The following is a 17,107-nucleotide window of genomic DNA, read 5'->3' on the forward strand; positions in this document are numbered from 1 at the left end:
GCATACCAGAGATGAGCGAGTCTGCGTACCAAGGACAAGTAGGCCTACATACCAAAGTTTAGCAAGTAACAATACGCAATAAAAGGGCAAGATGTTCCTCAATGTTGGTATTGTACCCCCCGGCTCTGCTGACTGAATTACAAAATGAGCCAAACCCGGAGAAGTCCTTCATAACTAGGGGAAAGGTAAAAGCGGCAGGGGGAAGCACGACCACCGACTCAATTCAAGACCGAAGAAACTTGCCCCCCCACACCCGTAAGGAGCATGCGTGCTAATCTACATCACAAGCTGAGTTAATTTAAATACGACTGACCAGTAATGAATGAAATGTTTATCACTAGTCAATGAGTAAACTTAGGTGTGTTTTTACTAATTGTTACCAATTAGATAACTGGATATAAACCCTGTAATTTTCGTATGCAGCATGCACGTTAGGTGGAGCGATCCCTCGTGCATCCAGTGCTGTAATAAAGAGAATGCCTGCTTCTTAATGCCACATTGGTGTTAAGAGGTTTATTCCTGATTTCAGTGACAACACTATACACTGGGCTAGCTGGTCAGATAGAAAAGGAAATCCTGTGCTTTTCAGTTTGTACCATATACAAGATACAACTTATATCGATTTCCTGTTGAATCACTTCTGAACTTTTACTTTTTTTTTCAAATTATTTAACTTCCTCCTCTTATTGTTAAATTAACATACATCTTCCACTAGTATAGAATAAACACCTTTCCAAATATTCACCACTCTAAGGCAGCAAAGTAACAAAAAAAGACCTGAATTCTCCCCACCCTACAGAGATACCCCCAGGATTCTTCCACAAATCCAGTGTTTCTTGGGGTTTTTTGACTTACTAATTTTCCAATAAGACAGTCCATACATTATCTGCATTGCAAACTTTGCAAAGTATGTGCAAATAACCTGTTACTTCAGTTATTCTGACCATAGATCAGTTTGTGTCTATTCAAGTTTTAAAATATTGCCAGAATTTTATTTCTATACTCTGTCTATGCTAGTCTTCAAACATGAGATGAGAGCAATCTCACCTCTCTTAGAGATGCTTACGTTGTAGCTAACTCACCTGAGCTAGTCTTTTTAGTCCCCCTTTTTCACCATCTGAGAGGAATAAGCACTTATGGAACGAATTTTAGAATGAACAATGGAGCAACTAGTCCTGGAAACCCTGTTCAAAACACAGAAAGGACAAAAAGGTGACTTGGAGTAGTCAGCATAGATACGAATGGGAAATCATGCTTGACCGACCCAACAGCCTTCTACAATGAAGTGACTAGCTTGGTGGATGAGGTGGGAGCAGTGGGTGTGGTTTACCTCATATTTTAGTAAAGCTTTTGACACTGTCTCCAATAACACCCTCATAGACAAGCTGACAAAGTATGTGTTAAGATTAAGTGCACAGTGACATGGATTGAAAAAATGGCTGAATGGCCCCAGCACAGCTGTTGTGATCAGTGGCACCAGCTGCAGGCCCATCACTAGTGGCCTAGCCCAGGGGTCCATACCAGGGCCAATGCTGATTAGCATCTTCATTAACAACTTGGACACTGGGATAGACCGCACCCTCAGCCAGTTCAGAGATGACACAAAACTGGGTGCAGTTGCTGATACAGCAGAGAGTTGTGCTGCCATTCAGAGGGACCTCACGAGGCTGGAGAACTCAGCTGAAAGGAGTCTCATGAAGTTCAAAGAGAAATGTGAAGTCTGGCACCTGGGGAGGAATAACATCCCAGGCACCAGTACATGCTGTGAGCTGACCAGCTGGAAGAGCAGCTCTGCAGAGGAGGACTTGCGGTTCTGCTGGACACCAAGTTGACCATGAACCAGCAGTGTGCCCTCACGGCAACGGCAGCCAACAGCCTCCTGGGCTGTATGAGGCATATCACTGCCAGCAAGTTGAGGTAGGTAATCCTTCCCCTCTGCTCAGCACTGGTGAGGCCACAACCAGAGTGCTGGGCTTCCCATCACAAGACAGTTGTGGGCTAACTGAAGCAAGTCCAGTGCAGGGCCTCAAAAACTACTGAGGGTTTGGAGCATCTCTCCAAAGGTTGAGAGAACTGGGATGTTCAGCCTAGAGAAAAGAAGGCTCAGGGGAGATCTTATAAATAAATACTTGATGGGAGGGAACGAAGAGGAGGGAGCCAGACTGACACTCAGTGGTGCGTAGTGACAGAACGAGAGTCAATGGCACAAAACTGAAACACATGAAATTTCATCAGAACATAAGAAAACATTTATTGTGAGGGTGGTTAAGCACTGGAACAGGTTGCAGAGTCTCCACCTGTGGAGATATCCAAAGCCTGACTGGACACGGTTCTGGACAACCTGCTCTATTTGACTCTGCTTGAGCAAAGGGGTTAGAGTAGATGATCTCCAGATATCCTTTCCAACCTAAACTATACTGTGAATTGAGCCTTAAGGGGTGGGGAAATCAAGTACAAGAATTACAAACAAGCAAGCAAATCAGGATTGGCAAAACCTTGAAGTGTTACCAAAAAACCTTGTAAGTTTGAATAGAACTTCAAAGTAGTTGAAATGACAAGGATGATAAAACACGTTAGCTGTAGATAATTATAATTCAGAGTAATTAGACATAATTAGCAAAAGTACTTTTTAGAAGTGTGTATTGTACCCACATTTGTTTTTCTATTTATTATAATCTCAGACAAAATTAAAAATATTTTGCTGGGCATTTAAGTATTGTTCTGACCAAAGTCTGCCACAGGATCAAGAAGTCAACTATTTTGAAATTATTTTTTCAAATTAGTTTCTTCCCTGTTGGAGAATCTGGGGACACAAATTGCATAACACCACAAGTACGACTTAGGACAGGTCAGACAGAATCTTCATTAGCTTTGATCGTAGTGACAGAACATTCAGACAGCATTTTCCCCTCTGCTCCCCTGTTCTCTGCCAAGTGATTGCAGAGACCCAACCTATATACTGTTTTGGAAAAAAAAAAAAAAAAAAAAAGAGGCGAGGAAACAATCATTTCAATGTTAAAGCCAGGTATCCACCTCTGGGAAGGATGGACTCCTTAAGTAGCTTGCTAACTGCCACGCTTCTAAGAAGTAATAAAACAGTAAGTAGGGTAACAATATGGAGAGATGGCTCTTGGTGGAGCCCATAGGAGTGGCACATCCAGTATTACCTTAGCACAGAAGTGGGCAGCTGGAAACAATCACAGACTGTTAGCTTTCAGTCAAAAGGAATGTTCCTTTAGTTAGGATAAACTTCTTAGCCAGACCTTTCAAATCTTAAATATTAACAATTTTACCACCACAACCCCAATGAACTAATAGAGTAATACAGGAGAGAGAAAAGCAGTAGAGTATATGCAATATATTAGACACACACAAGCTATGACTGATTCTTCTTTATGTGTCCCTGGCAAATAAGTCCTCAGTTGCTTCATTTGCTTTAAATGACAGCTGTGCAGATGGATGCTTGTAAATAGTAATAAGGCTAGAAAGAAAATAGGGCTGAAGGAAGCAGGTAGTGTTTATGGTAGAAGCAACAAAAACCAGCTTGTTCTTTACAAGACAGGAGCAATTCAACCATCTTCTGAAGGGCCGCTTGCAGGTGGATGATAGAAATGAGTTATTTGCTGCTCAAGGAATAAATTAATTGAAAGGAAACAAGACAAGATGCTCAGAGATAAAGGAAACAGTACCTTTGCTAGGCCAAAATGCCACGTTCTAGTTCACCATTATGCCAGAAATGTATCTCCACACTCTTCTTTCCAACAAAATGTGGGTTTGATTTGCTTTTGTGAAGTTTCTACAGCTCAACACACTAATCCCTTTCCTTCCTCATCTAACAAAGGATCAAGCCAAGAAATCTAAAGTAGATCATTTTGGAAGGAAAAAAAAAGTTCTATCATCTAGAATATAAATTTTTTTGTTTTGTTGCAGAAAAAACTTGTTTGATCACATATGTGCCCAAAATTCAAATATTCAAATGAGTTTAAATAGGTTTTTTATTCAGTACTGTGTATCTTGCTATGGTCTATACCAAGTATCAAGCAAAGCTACTTCAACATATAATTTATTATCCAAAATGTCCATTTAAGTTAGTCCATCTTTGGACTAGTGACAAAAAAGGAGTTTTACCTAGACCTTCATTTGCAGTTTGGTGAAGAATAAGCAAGACAAATTGTGCTTGGACGTAATGAAGCAAAGAGCTTCTGTTAGTTCAGTTTGGGCAGAAACCAGAGTCTGCCTATTTTGCTTACTCTTTATGTACCAGTGTACCGTATTACAAGACAGTGTGTCTGCAGGTTTTCCAATCTTGCTGAACAATGATAGCAATAAAATGGCAAATGAAGACAGTGTTTGAAGGGTTCACCATCCTTTCAGTTGTGGCCTGCCCAAACATCTGAAACACTCCAATACCAATGGATTTACCTCTAAAGATGACAAACCAATGACAACATTGTCGCACTTTATCCAGAGACAACTAGGAACAATTACAAACTTTGATTACAAGCATGCAATGGTCTCCTACTTCTAAAGAGCAGAATAAAGAAATCTTCAATACATCTGGGCAGGTAACTGAAGCTGAGCAACCAACATAAAATACAACAAAAGTACTTTTTCCCCAGGCTTGTTTCGCAGTGTAAAAGAGGCTTATGTAATCATCACATCTTTCGGTATTCATCCCTTTCTCTTAAAAGACTTTGGAAATCCTTGTGTATTTTCAACTAAACTTGGCAGAGACATTGCAAAGATTTCAAAGATATTTAAAAAAAAGATTTATGAAAACAGGCTGCAAGTAGAGGCAAGACTAAAGTAAGTGCTTACAGGGAAGAAAGCTATAGCAGTAAACTCAATCTCATTACTAGGCACTATAGAGTACATGGAGAGCCACAACAAATCAAGCTCCATAAGTTCTGTGGTTCAAGAATTTTAGTCTTTGTGTGACTGTATGAAAATTAGGAAAGAGTGGTGAAAGTAGGTGGTCACCTGCTGGGAGCTAAAAGGCAATGCTGTGCTCTTGTGCATCGCTTTGAATCTATACAGCGAAGTTATTGAAGTGCTTCATTATCTTGATAGTGAAGACAAATGTAGTTACTCAATAACTAAAAAAGACACGAGAAGGAAACTCCCCTAGAGAAACTGTTAGATATTTGGCACAGGACAACTTTCATATGAATAAGAAAGAAAAAACCATAAGCTAATTATTACAACAGTATGCAAGCTCATCCCATTACACAAAAAGAAGCCTCCAAGAGATTTTGTGGAAAAAACAAAATGAAGAAAGAAGACATCTGTAACGTGACTTAGCCACTAATTGTCCGCAGTTCCTAACATTCCCCCCAAGCCTGGACAGGTGAACCACACATCGGGGGCTTGGTCTGTACTAGAAAGTACACCTTGTCAGAGCAGAGTGAAAACAGAAATCCCTCTGCTCATGTCCATGTAAAGGTACTCTAGGAGCACCCACAATGGTGATCAGTGGGCAGCTGCTACAGATATCCTTGCTTACTGGATGCTCCTGAGTTAAAAAAAAAAAGTTTTAATCAACCCTATAGGCCTCACCTAGAGGTGATTTGCACTATGTTACATTTGGCCCAATGCATGGACAAAATCTTCTTCCTCATAACAAATACAAAATATTTTGTGTCTCCTTAGCAATAAAAGCAAAACAAATATTATGAGAAAAGATTAGTAAAATTCACCCTTTATAGGAGTACTTTAATGAATTCTGCTTATAATATGCATCACAGAAAAATATCATCCGTATACAGCTAAGTAAGGTTATCCAACAACATTTCCAGAAGAAATGGGTCACCAAAATATTGAAGCAGATATCTATATTGGTAAAAGATCATCAAAAGAAGCATACAAAGTGACAAAATGCCTGTTGCTAATGGTATTTTATACTCCTAAGGAAAATAAATCAGTAGTCCTTAGTAATGAGATCAAACTATCCAATGCACTTCAAGCTATTGGGGGGGTGGGGAAGTTCATGAGAAACATTTTCTCACTGAAATAGCAAGAAAACATCTTCTATAATGTATGTGTTCAACTATCCAAAAGCATTTTAGAGTCCTGTTGTCAAGGCAGGGAGAGAAAGTATATACAGAGGCACAAAGGCCAATCTTGCAATTTCCATGTAGGTTTTGAATTCAGATATGAAGCCTGTTCTTCATTGTGCTATACAGTTTTCCATTGATTTTGAACATAGGTTTTTGGTGTGGGTTTTTCCCTGTAACTACATCTTCAGTTTAATCATCTAAATAACTAACTGTTTCAGAATTTGAAGGTGCTTAAAAATTATAAGAATTAAACTTTGAATTCCTCTACCACTTTTCTGGTTACTTAGCTTCCTCATATCTAAAAAAAAATTATTTCTATGTAATGTTAATGCTTCACACGGTTTTGTAAACTTCATACAGATCTTAACCCACAGAACTAAAATGCTTCATTGAATAAGTGATAATAATAAACTTTAAAATTTGACATGAAAGCAGAAGTGCATATTTTGAAAATTAATTAACTTTCTTAACATAAGCACACTAATAGAAACTACAGTTCTATTACCTCACACACTATGCATTTCTTAAACTTTTTAACATAGCCTTTTTAACCACTAAACAAGCCTACATTCTGTGACAGAAAGGAGTACTTCTGTCCGGAAGGTAGCTATGTTTTAAAGCATAATCTTAAATGTATCTGTGGTTATACCACAGAAGGGAAAAAAACAATTTTCCAATAGTATAAAAAAGTAAAATAAATATTTAAAATATTAAGGGCAATAGAATACAATCTGAAATTAACATAGCAAGAAATACCAAACCCAACCTCCAGGTGAAACCAGTCTTCTGAATGCATCAGTAGCAGTTGAACTGGTGAAGCAGGCAACTGGAACACCACAAGATGGAACAGGAAATGAAATTGCATGTGAAGCTAAAGTGCCCAAACTATTAAATATTTCCAACTATTAACTTAGAGCTGGTTCATCCAAATCAATTTGCAAACTGTTCACTTTTTCGGATTTAAGAACCCTTCAAATTAAAAGTTGATGGCAAAAGTGTCCTTGAAGACCGATTCCCATTTAACATTCTGTAGCTATTCAGACGGAGTGATAAGATTACGTTTAGCTGCAGGTGGGTGCACTGAAAGATGAGGTTTACAATTGTGGCTTGGTATTAATCTGGTTATTTATTACATCCCCAAAAGCAACAGGGTAAAGAAATAGATATCATGTATACAGTGTATTACTACAACAGTTTAAAAATTTGATTTTAATTTATTTTAGAAGAATTCAAAATTAGGAAACTTGTTATTATGATTCTCTATCTCCAACAAAACATCTACAGAGCATTTTTTCTGTGCTTATAGTTTCTCTTTGTTTTCTCTAAACAAGAGAATTTAGAAGTTGTAACAGTGAATATTATTTTGCTGCTGCTTAAAGGTCAGAGGCTCCTTACTGACATGACCATGTTAGGTCTCAGAAACGGTCTGGACTTTTCTTGGCCTGGGATGTCTTTTGCCTGTTCAGCTGTGATAACAATTAGCTACCAATCAGGCAACTCTCACTCAAGTTTAATTCAGTTTTGATTTGGTTTACAGTGATAACAGGCAGTTATTCTGTGTGGACTCCAGAAGAAAATGAAATGTGGAAAAATATACCTGCTGTGCATCAACATTTTTGATGCTTATGAGTAGTTTCTACAGTTACTGATTTAAAAAGAAAAAAGTTTTCTTAAGTTCTTCAGTGTTGAAAGGCTTCCCAATGCTTTTGTTCCATTAACATTTAGACAGAAATAATTTGCTTTACACATTCCTTTGACTCTTACGATGATGAAATGGAAGACATTTTTTCAAATTGATGCATTTTCATCAGCTACTATCAAACAAAACAAGTATTTGATGCCAGTATATTTTTACTTAGAAAGACAAATAGGTGACTGGGTTCAAACTAAATCCTTTGATAACACAGAACATGCACAACAGCACTCGGAAATTTGGCCACAAGTTCACTTCTGAAGCACACGGCCAAACATGATGTCCATCACTGTTTGCCTTTGGTTACCTTCTCTCTCCTCCTCCTCTCACTGACACTATGACATGACTAGGAAACCTTCAGCATTCTGAAACATTTGCTCCATTAGTCAGTTTTCCACAGTATTTGCACTTTAACACCTGAACACCCTTGCTAGGATCATTTTTCTTTATATTTTTGTATCTATTATTTTAAGTTACCTTTCTGAACACCACTGAATTACATTCCTTCTATTCTGATGCTACGATATGCCCTATTTAATACCTTAGTTTTGCGAGCTACGCAAGATAAGATACAGGCAAACCCACATATTTTAAAAAAAAAAAATATAAGCAGAAGTACATGGTTTCACACCCAAACGTCATTCTTTTTACCTAAATTTTTTTACAAGAGTAGAATACATGAAAAAATGAATTTAAACAAAAAAATACCAGACCAATTACAAACAATCCGAAGTCAAATGGTTTATCTTGTAGCAAGACATTAGCTTTACTGGTGTCACCAATGCAGTTTTGGCATCATTACTCTGGAACCTGCCTGATGCCAGGGGTGACTCCGCAGCGTTTGTGCGCTGGGCATTCCCCTGCACTGCTGGACAGCCGCTCAAGCGGCGTTTGGGGCACGTTAGGTGGTGCAAAAGAAGATCAGCACATGTGCAGCAAGTCCAGCAAGTCCCAGACTTTCCAGCTTCACTTCTCACACAGGGAAATCTGTGCTTGTGCAGTTGCCTTGCTGCTCTTAATACCAGGTAAAAAGAAGACATACACAAGAGTGTAACTCTCCCACATGGCAGACACATAGGAGTACTGCTTTTGAACCAACTGTTGGCAGCAATCCTAACCTGCTTCCTCAGGAAAGCAATACCTCCTTAGCAGTCTGAGGAGTTACACAAAAAAAAAAAAAATCACAACAGGTTACGTAACTCCAATCCCTCCTGTCTCAGGACTTTTATGATTTTACATTTTTGCATGCCTACAAAATGAAAAAGCCAACTGTAAATGAAAGTTTTCTTCCCTGTCATTGAGCAAACCAAGAAATGGAGCCTATCTTGCGATTCTAAGATAAGCCAGAAATTGAGCTTTTCCCAAAGTGTTCTCACAGAGAGGCAGCCTGGTAACCATGCCTTAGATTTCCCCCAGCTGTAAAATAGCTTTTTTATTGTCACAGGAGCATGCTACATACCAAAAAGTGAGTACCAGGGAAAAAAACCATTAATTAAAAAAAAATAAAATCAGTTTTATGAGTAAGTGTTAGGTAAGGTACATCACATATCAGAAGTTTTAGTCCATTTGCTGATAGATTAATAATAGAGGAAGGCTAAAATATTGAACAGCATAGAGTATGGCAAAAGACCTCCACACTTAGAAGTAGGGGAGAAAAAGCACAGAGATAATAAAGATCTTCACTCTGGGAAATTTATGCTGGCAGGCAACCGTTTCATGCTTGTAAACTGCTTTGAATGGGCTGACAGACAGCACAAGTCACATCACTTAAATAGCCTAGCTGTGCATTTCATCTAGCATGGGGTTACTGAGAAGCAGCGGCCTAGATCCTTCTTCTAGGAAGTCTTCTACTAAAAGCAGGTCTGACAGTTAACTAGAACACCAGCTTAGCAGATCTAAGGTAAGACGAAGAATATTATTACTAGATAGACTTCTGTTAATATTTTCATTAGAAATAGGTGAGTCTGCTCACCACCGGAAAACATATATTTTTAGTTATTACATAAATAAATTAATAGGTAAGGAAGAACTGATGGATTCATACTATGGCAGAAAAATTATAGTGAACTTCATCCTCAATTGGGCAGCACTACTTAAATCAAGACGCTTTTCATAACAGATCCCTTGTACTCTCAGGACATGACAGGATCACCAGAGCACACCACCATCCCAGCAGGGCAGGCACGGTATGCTGGGAGTAGAGGTGGCACCAGCCCATAGATTCGCATCCTGGAAACAGAGTTCCCAGCAATTCATCTGTGGTCCTTTTGGAGCAGCAGCAACAGATATGAACCACAGTATCTCTCTTATGTAGAGAAGGTCACTCATGCATGTCATCCTCACCTTATGCATATTAATCCATCCTCACACTGTTTCTTTAATTCCAAGGAAGAGTTACAGGAAAAAACCCAAACAAAACAACAACCAAAAAATCCAACACAAGCTTAAAGTCTAATGAATTCTCAGATCTGAAAACAGCCTGCAAGGTCTGCAAAACCTCAGACTCCATGAGATTTAAACCATTGCTGAAATCAGTTAGCTTAATTTATGATGCACTGTGTAGCCAGCATCCTAATTAAACAGCAACTTCCTATAATCCCAGTAAAAAACAAAGCGCAGCAGGTGACATTAGGTCACCAGCCCATACTTAAATATGGGCCTTCCCAGGTTTTTTTAGTTATGCTGATTTTTCAGAAGTCAATTAAGTGGGGTAAAATGGATATAGATTGAAAAAAAAATATTGTTTACCATATTCACTGCCCAGAAAGCTTTAGACAGATACTAAAATTGTTATCTAAAAAATAAAAATAATTTTAGAGGAAAAAGAAAAATTCACTATCCCCAAGCTTTTGTTTTCACCTTTATGACTTTGGAAGGCCTAAAACAAGGCAAATAGGTTAAACAACTGCAGCTTCTTAAAATAAAAATCGTCTTTAATAATTCCTACAGATACTCCTTATTAAAAGGACGATTTTACAACTAAAGAGGCAATTTTGTAATTGCAAAACAGTATTATTTAGTTTGATGGAAGAGCTAATGAAACATCCTTAAAAGATCCTGAAGTGAAATTTTACACAAAGTTCCTCTTCCACCTTCTCAGTTGGGCTCTAGATTGATCTTAACTTTGAAAAACTGCCTTCATAGTGCAGAGAAAGAATTAGACTACTGAACTAAAAATTGGTGTAATCGATTCAATTCTAAAATTATAGCCAGATAATTCTACTCATACTACTACATAAAAACTGAAGACGACATTATTTTGCCCTACCTACTTTCTTCAAGTTTATATTTTTTGGAGAACAAAGCAAATCAAGAGTTACTAAACAGTAATCACATGACATCACTAATGTCATATACTGGTTACCTTACTTAGAAAACTCTACCGGGGCAGATAATACTGCCATCTCTTTTCCCCCCCTCCATATTTTTGACAGTATGCAGACAATTGTTCAGTCCAGGCCTACAAAGGCTTGGTAATCTCTAGCCTGACCAGTTCCTTTTCATCTGAACTGCCAATAACCCAATATTCCCTTGAAGATAGAGTACCATTCCTCAAAACCCTCTCTCATTCCACTTTTTTTTAAAACTACATATCTCCCAGTTATTGAATAACTGGTATGAGAAAGTGTCATGGTTTAACCCCAGCCAGCAGCTAAGCACCACACAGCCGCTTCCCCCTCCCAGTAGGGTGGGGAGGAGGAGGGAAAAAAGTAAAACTCATGGGTTGAGATAAGAACAGTTTAATAATTGAAGTAAAATAAAATACACTACTGTCCTGGTTTCGGCTGGACAGAGTTAACTCTCTTCTTAGTAGCTGGTACAGTGCTGGGTTTTGGATTTAGTGTGAGAATAATGTTGATAACACGCTGATGTTTTAGTTGTTGCTAAGTAGCGCTTATCCTAAGCCAAGGACTTTTCAGTTTCCCATGCTCTGCCAGCAAGCAGGTGTGCAAGAAGCTGGGAGGGAGCAGAGCCGGGGCAGCTGACCTGAACTAGCCAAAGGGGTATTCCATATCATGGAACATCATGCCCAGTATATAAACAGGGGGGAGGTGGCTGGGAGGGGCGGACCACTGCTGGGGCATCGGTCAGCAGGTGGTGAGCAATTGCATTGTGCATCACTGGGTTTTTTTCCCTCGCGCCCCCCCCCCCCCTTTTTTTGTTATATTCCTTTTCATTGCTATTATTATATTTCATTATTATTACTGTTAATATTATATTTTACTTTAGTTATTAAACTGTTCTTATCTCAACCCACGAGTTCTGCCTTCTTTCCTGATCCTCCTCCCCATCCCACTGGGAGCAGGGCTGGGGGGAACGGGGAGTGAGGGAGCGACTGTGTGGTGCTTGGCTGCTGACTGGGGTTAAACCACAACAACTACTAACTAAGAATAATAATAATATAATAATAATAGTAATGAAAAGGAATATAACAAAAAAAGAGAAATAAAACCCAAGAAAAGACAAGTGATGCACAATGCAATTGCTCACCACCAGCTGACCAACGCCAGAGCCACGATCTGCCCCTCCCGGCCAACTTCCCCCTGTTTATATACTGGGCATGACGTTCCATGGTATGGAATACCCCTTTGGCTAGTTCAGGTCAGCTGCCCCGGCTCTGCTCCCTCCCAGCTTCTTGCACACCTGCTTGCTGGCAGAGCATGGGAAACTGAAAAGTCCTTGGCTTAGGATAAGCACTACTTAGCAACAACTAAAACTTCAGTGTGTTATCAACACTATCCTCACACTAAATCCAAAACACAGCACTATACCAGCTACTAAGAAGAGAGTCAACTCTATTCTAGCCAAAACCAGGACAGAAAGACTCCATGAAGTTTTAGTAGCATCAACTGCATCAAATATCTTTTCTCTGGTAAGCATTTCTAATTTTTCTTGGTATTTGCTCTAAGAGCAGAGCACTGTAACTCTGAAGACCTGGAGTCTGCTGCCAGCTTTATCAACAGCCTCCTGGATGATCTTGGCCAAATCTACTTCTAGGCTTTCTCTTCTTCACCAATTCCCCCTCAGTAAAACGGGAATACTGATTCTAAGAGCATATTCAATACTACCATGCAAAGGATAGGGTGTTTCACATGATTTTGTGTTGAGCTTCTAGTAGGATGACATAAGCAACTGAATGTCTCTTGTTTACATCTTCACTTCTTCCCAGGTCTGAAGCAGAAAGGATGGATGCTCAGTGTCTCCCTATCCAGACTGCTATTCCCTAAGCACAATCCCTTTTAGTAGCACATCTAAAAGCCTCTCTCTTCCACTAGCTAGTATCATACTCAAAAGGCTAGTTCTCTTTCTACCAAAACTTTTCTACTAGATATTACTAGCTTCAAATAGTCAAACCAATCTTTTGATACATATTCTAACTAAGACGAGGGTGGGGGCTGGGGAGAATATTAGCTGATTGTAACAACCAAAGACTCGGGAGGAAACACTTCAATTATTTCACAGAGGCAGAGAGTCATCCACATGCAGTGATGCAGGGTATTAAGCATGACCGCTCTGCAGTCAGCCTCAGCCTGATCTGCGGGGCTGCTCTGTCAGCCGTTGCTCAATGGTACCACCTCAAACAGGCTGACAAGGAAAGTTTACATACAAGTGATTGCAGATATTGTTTTTCACTCATCATTATTTACAACCTGTAGGAAAACATTTGGCATTGGCCTTTATATTTATCTGAAAACATTTTCACATCTATCTGAACATAGTTAAAAGATTTCGGGGCTTTGTAATATGTCAAGTAGAAACATTACTGATAAGATAACCCAGGAGTATTACAATTCATGTTTGTTTTACCAATACAGCACCAGTTTAAATGGAAAATTCTTCTCTTGTCTCCTTTCATCATTTTTATGGAGTTGGAGAATTGAAAAGGTTCCAAAGCACTGGTATTTATGACTGCAAAAGAAAACATGGTTTGCTGTAGGAGAACCCACTGTTTCAACTTTGACATTAGACTTGAAAAGGAATGGCTTGAGTTGAAGTATGTCTATTTTATATTCTGCTTCTTGAATGAATGCCTCATCATTTTCTTTGCTAGAGCTGTGAAAAGTAAATTCTTCCTCAGATCAGATTCAGAATAAAATACCATGCTCAGCTGCATTTGAAATAAAAGATACCACTTGAAAAAAAGGAAGACTCACCTGTAGCATTTTTGGTGGATAAAAAGCCTAGGTTTCTTAACAAACAAAGAAACCAACTGGCATGGCTAGCCTGTTACACAATCATCAGTGGTAAAAAAAGCAGGGACTAAAATACAGAAAGTTTCTTTGAAACTCCTAGAAAACTCCTGAGGAGCAGCAACATTGCAGCTCTCGCAGAATAAACTATAAGACACAGCACAATCATGATACAAAACTAATGGCTACTGCTGTCTCCCACAGTTTTAGCAGGACTGCTTGGACCTCAGAAATAGAATTTCTACCAAAGCTGAGTTTTGTTTCCCTTATATCTGAGGTATATAAGGGAAAATTGCTGCTTTTCAAAAGGCCTCTTTGCCTTTTGGAGGGTATAGGGTGGACAGGAGTCAGTGTTCTTGAAATCATTATAGCTTTGACAAATGCTTTACCTCATCCAGAATAGTTTAAGCATCACTTCAACAGGATGCATTTGCCCACAAAATTTGGACAAAGAACGTAAAATTTGTTGATATAAATTGCTGTACAAAGCAGGGATAGAACAAAGTGTCAGAAGAAAGTTAAGAAATGGCCAGTGTAAAAAAAAAAAAAAACAGCACCCCCCAAAAACCCCAAACCAAGCAAAAAAATAAAACAAAAAAAGTTCTCTAGTCAGATCAGCTAAAAGGCTGTTTCAGAAAGAAAAAAACACAAAAACTTACAAACTAACCACATTTCTAGATAACATACAAGATACCATAGAATTTACACCATTTACTATCTTCCATGGTTGAAATCATCCTTTTCACCTTTGTCCCTCTTCCCTTCCTTTTTCTTATTTTATTTATTTGCATAAGGGCAGAAGAAATAGAGAAGGCTAAGGTGTATGCCTGATTCTCACACACTCAAAAGCAGGAATGTACTTTGTGCAGGAAACTTTCTCCTTTTGAAACGGGGTGCAATACCTCATTTTCCTCTGTTTTCCTTTGCTCAGCTCTGCTGTAATGCCCTTCCTGTTCTTCTGCCCAGCTCTGCTGTAATGTGAATACACATACATGGAATACAATACAAATACATGTATATATGTATGCATATAGAGCGATACACACAGAGACAGTGTATATACATATGTATTTTCATGTAAGAGTAGAGTAGACAGGCAAGAGCAATGTGACTATTTAAAAGGGAGAAGAGAAACAAGAGAATACAGTTGAAGACACTTTTCAGTTTTTCCATTCCAGATGTTAATACTGACAGTTTCAGCTGTTAGAAGCCAAATTTCCCCAATAACTGTTCATAGTTATTTTTGGTTTGCATCCCTAAATTACACTTCTCTGTTGAAACAGGTCCTGAAGGCCCAGGTATTCCTTTTCAAAGTGAGGGTGAAAGAGGCCTGTAAATCACAAACCTTCCAGGGCTAAGATGGGGGGGGGGGGGGGGGAGAAAAAGAAAGAGAAGAAAAACCAAAAGATTGGTGGGAAGAAGATAAGGGATGAAAGAGGTTTGAATGTGTAAAGCAATGAAGAGTAAGGACCTAATCTGCTAAAGCTCAAAATGAACAGAAATAACTCCTGACTACCAGGTTCAGACCAAGGAGTTTGAAAAACAATGCAGTGGGAAGAACTGCTGAACTCCTATGCAGCAAGTGTCTGCTCTGATACAAATACATCCAGCAACTAAAACAAGAAGAGGAAAGAGTCAAAGTGTAATATAAAATCAACACAGCTATCTCAAGAAGAATATTTTGCAGCATTTCCTGCAAATTTAATAAATACTTTCAAACAGCTGCCATTGTACTTTGGAGGTATTTCAGGCATATGCAGGAATATGCTTTCCACTTAATGTGATCATATGTGCTGGGTATTTTAAAATTCTGCAGTTCAAACATGGCTAAAACTGAGCCTACTAAAACTTCATATATTTTAATGCAAAAGCTCTCTTGAAAGCCTCCAGAGATTTACTATCATCTCAACCATATTTGCGTGGCCATACATTCACACTGAAACCCTCGGCAGGACCAACACACTGAGAAACCTGAGGAGAGAAACAAAGAATGCAATGACCAGGCAGTACTAGCAATACCGTTACTGCAACAGAAAGCCAGACCACTGAGGGCTCAGGTTGTGTCAGTAAGGCAGCAACCTGAAGCTTTCACAAGAACTGTACTGTGGACAAACTTGAGAAATTCCAGGTTAACCTTTCTACAAATCAACGTGCCACCAATCATGGCAACTATCATTCGAGACAATGTTTTGTTTTGGTTTTAAAAAAGGAAGAACATTGAGCTAAAAGAAATGGGAAAAGACACTCCATCCGACATTATCAGAAAAGTAAATGCAATACATCTTCCAAGTTTAACTTTTTACCGCACTTGGTCTCAAGAGATACTTGGCACTTGCAACATCCATTGACTTCCAAGGACTGAGAGAGAATCAAAGACTCTCTCCTCTCAGGAAAGACTGTTCTCATTTATAAATATTAAGCGATGAGTATATCAGATTCTATCAATTTAAAATATCTTTCTTCATACTTAACCCCAGAATCTTTAATACCACATAATGAAGTCGTAACTTACTGTCAGATCAAAGAAAGCATCACAGAAAGAGGAAGGTTCTCCTCAAAAGTACGCGGAAGGTTCTCCTCAAAAGTACGCGGAAGGTTCTCCTCAAAAGTACGCGGAAGGTTCTCCTCAAAAGTACGCGGAAGGTTCTCCTCAAAAGTACGCGGAAGGTTCTCCTCAAAAGTACGCGGAAGGTTCTCCTCAAAAGTACGCGGAAGGTTCTCCTCAAAAGTACGCGGAAGGTTCTCCTCAAAAGTACGCGGAAGGTTCTCCTCAAAAGTACGCGGAAGGTTCTCCTCAAAAGTACGCGGAAGGTTCTCCTCAAAAGTACGCGGAAGGTTCTCCTCAAAAGTACGCGGAAGGTTCTCCTCAAAAGTACGCGGAAGGTTCTCCTCAAAAGTACGCGGAAGGTTCTCCTCAAAAGTACGCGGAAGGTTCTCCTCAAAAGTACGCGGAAGGTTCTCCTCAAAAGTACGCGGAAGGTTCTCCTCAAAAGTACGCGGAAGGTTCTCCTCAAAAGTACGCAGAAGATGGCCGGGCTTATTTATACTACAGTTGCAATGTGATGCTTTCAGATGCCTGAAGTTTGTTGCAATAGCATTTATAATCAGGAAATAGTTCAGCATCTTAATAAGAAGCATTCTGAACTGTAGCCTAGAAATTAAAATCC

At 39.1% G+C, this 17,107-nt stretch overlaps 1 protein-coding gene across 2 annotated transcripts in view; it reads right to left on the minus strand.

Annotated features, from left to right (window-relative positions):
- Positions 1–15,384: 15,384 nt before the first annotated feature.
- LOC127029701 (uncharacterized) overlaps positions 15,385–17,107 on the minus strand; it is a 29,938-nt gene continuing 28,215 nt past the window's right edge. Inside the window, exons 2-3 of one of the 2 annotated variants that reach the window (XM_050915476.1) lie at positions 16,453–17,016; positions 15,385–15,911 (exon numbers count right to left, since the gene is read on the minus strand). In XM_050915476.1, coding sequence (XP_050771433.1) covers positions 16,455–17,016 — 562 coding nt within the window. In that variant the 3' untranslated portion in view covers positions 15,385–15,911; positions 16,453–16,454. Of the gene's footprint in view, positions 15,912–16,452; positions 17,092–17,107 lie in introns of both variants that reach the window. The other variant, XM_050915475.1, reaches the window with a different exon arrangement.

Source organism: Gymnogyps californianus, chromosome 1 (assembly GCF_018139145.2).
Source record: "Gymnogyps californianus isolate 813 chromosome 1, ASM1813914v2, whole genome shotgun sequence".
Lineage (NCBI taxonomy): Eukaryota > Metazoa > Chordata > Aves > Accipitriformes > Cathartidae > Gymnogyps > Gymnogyps californianus.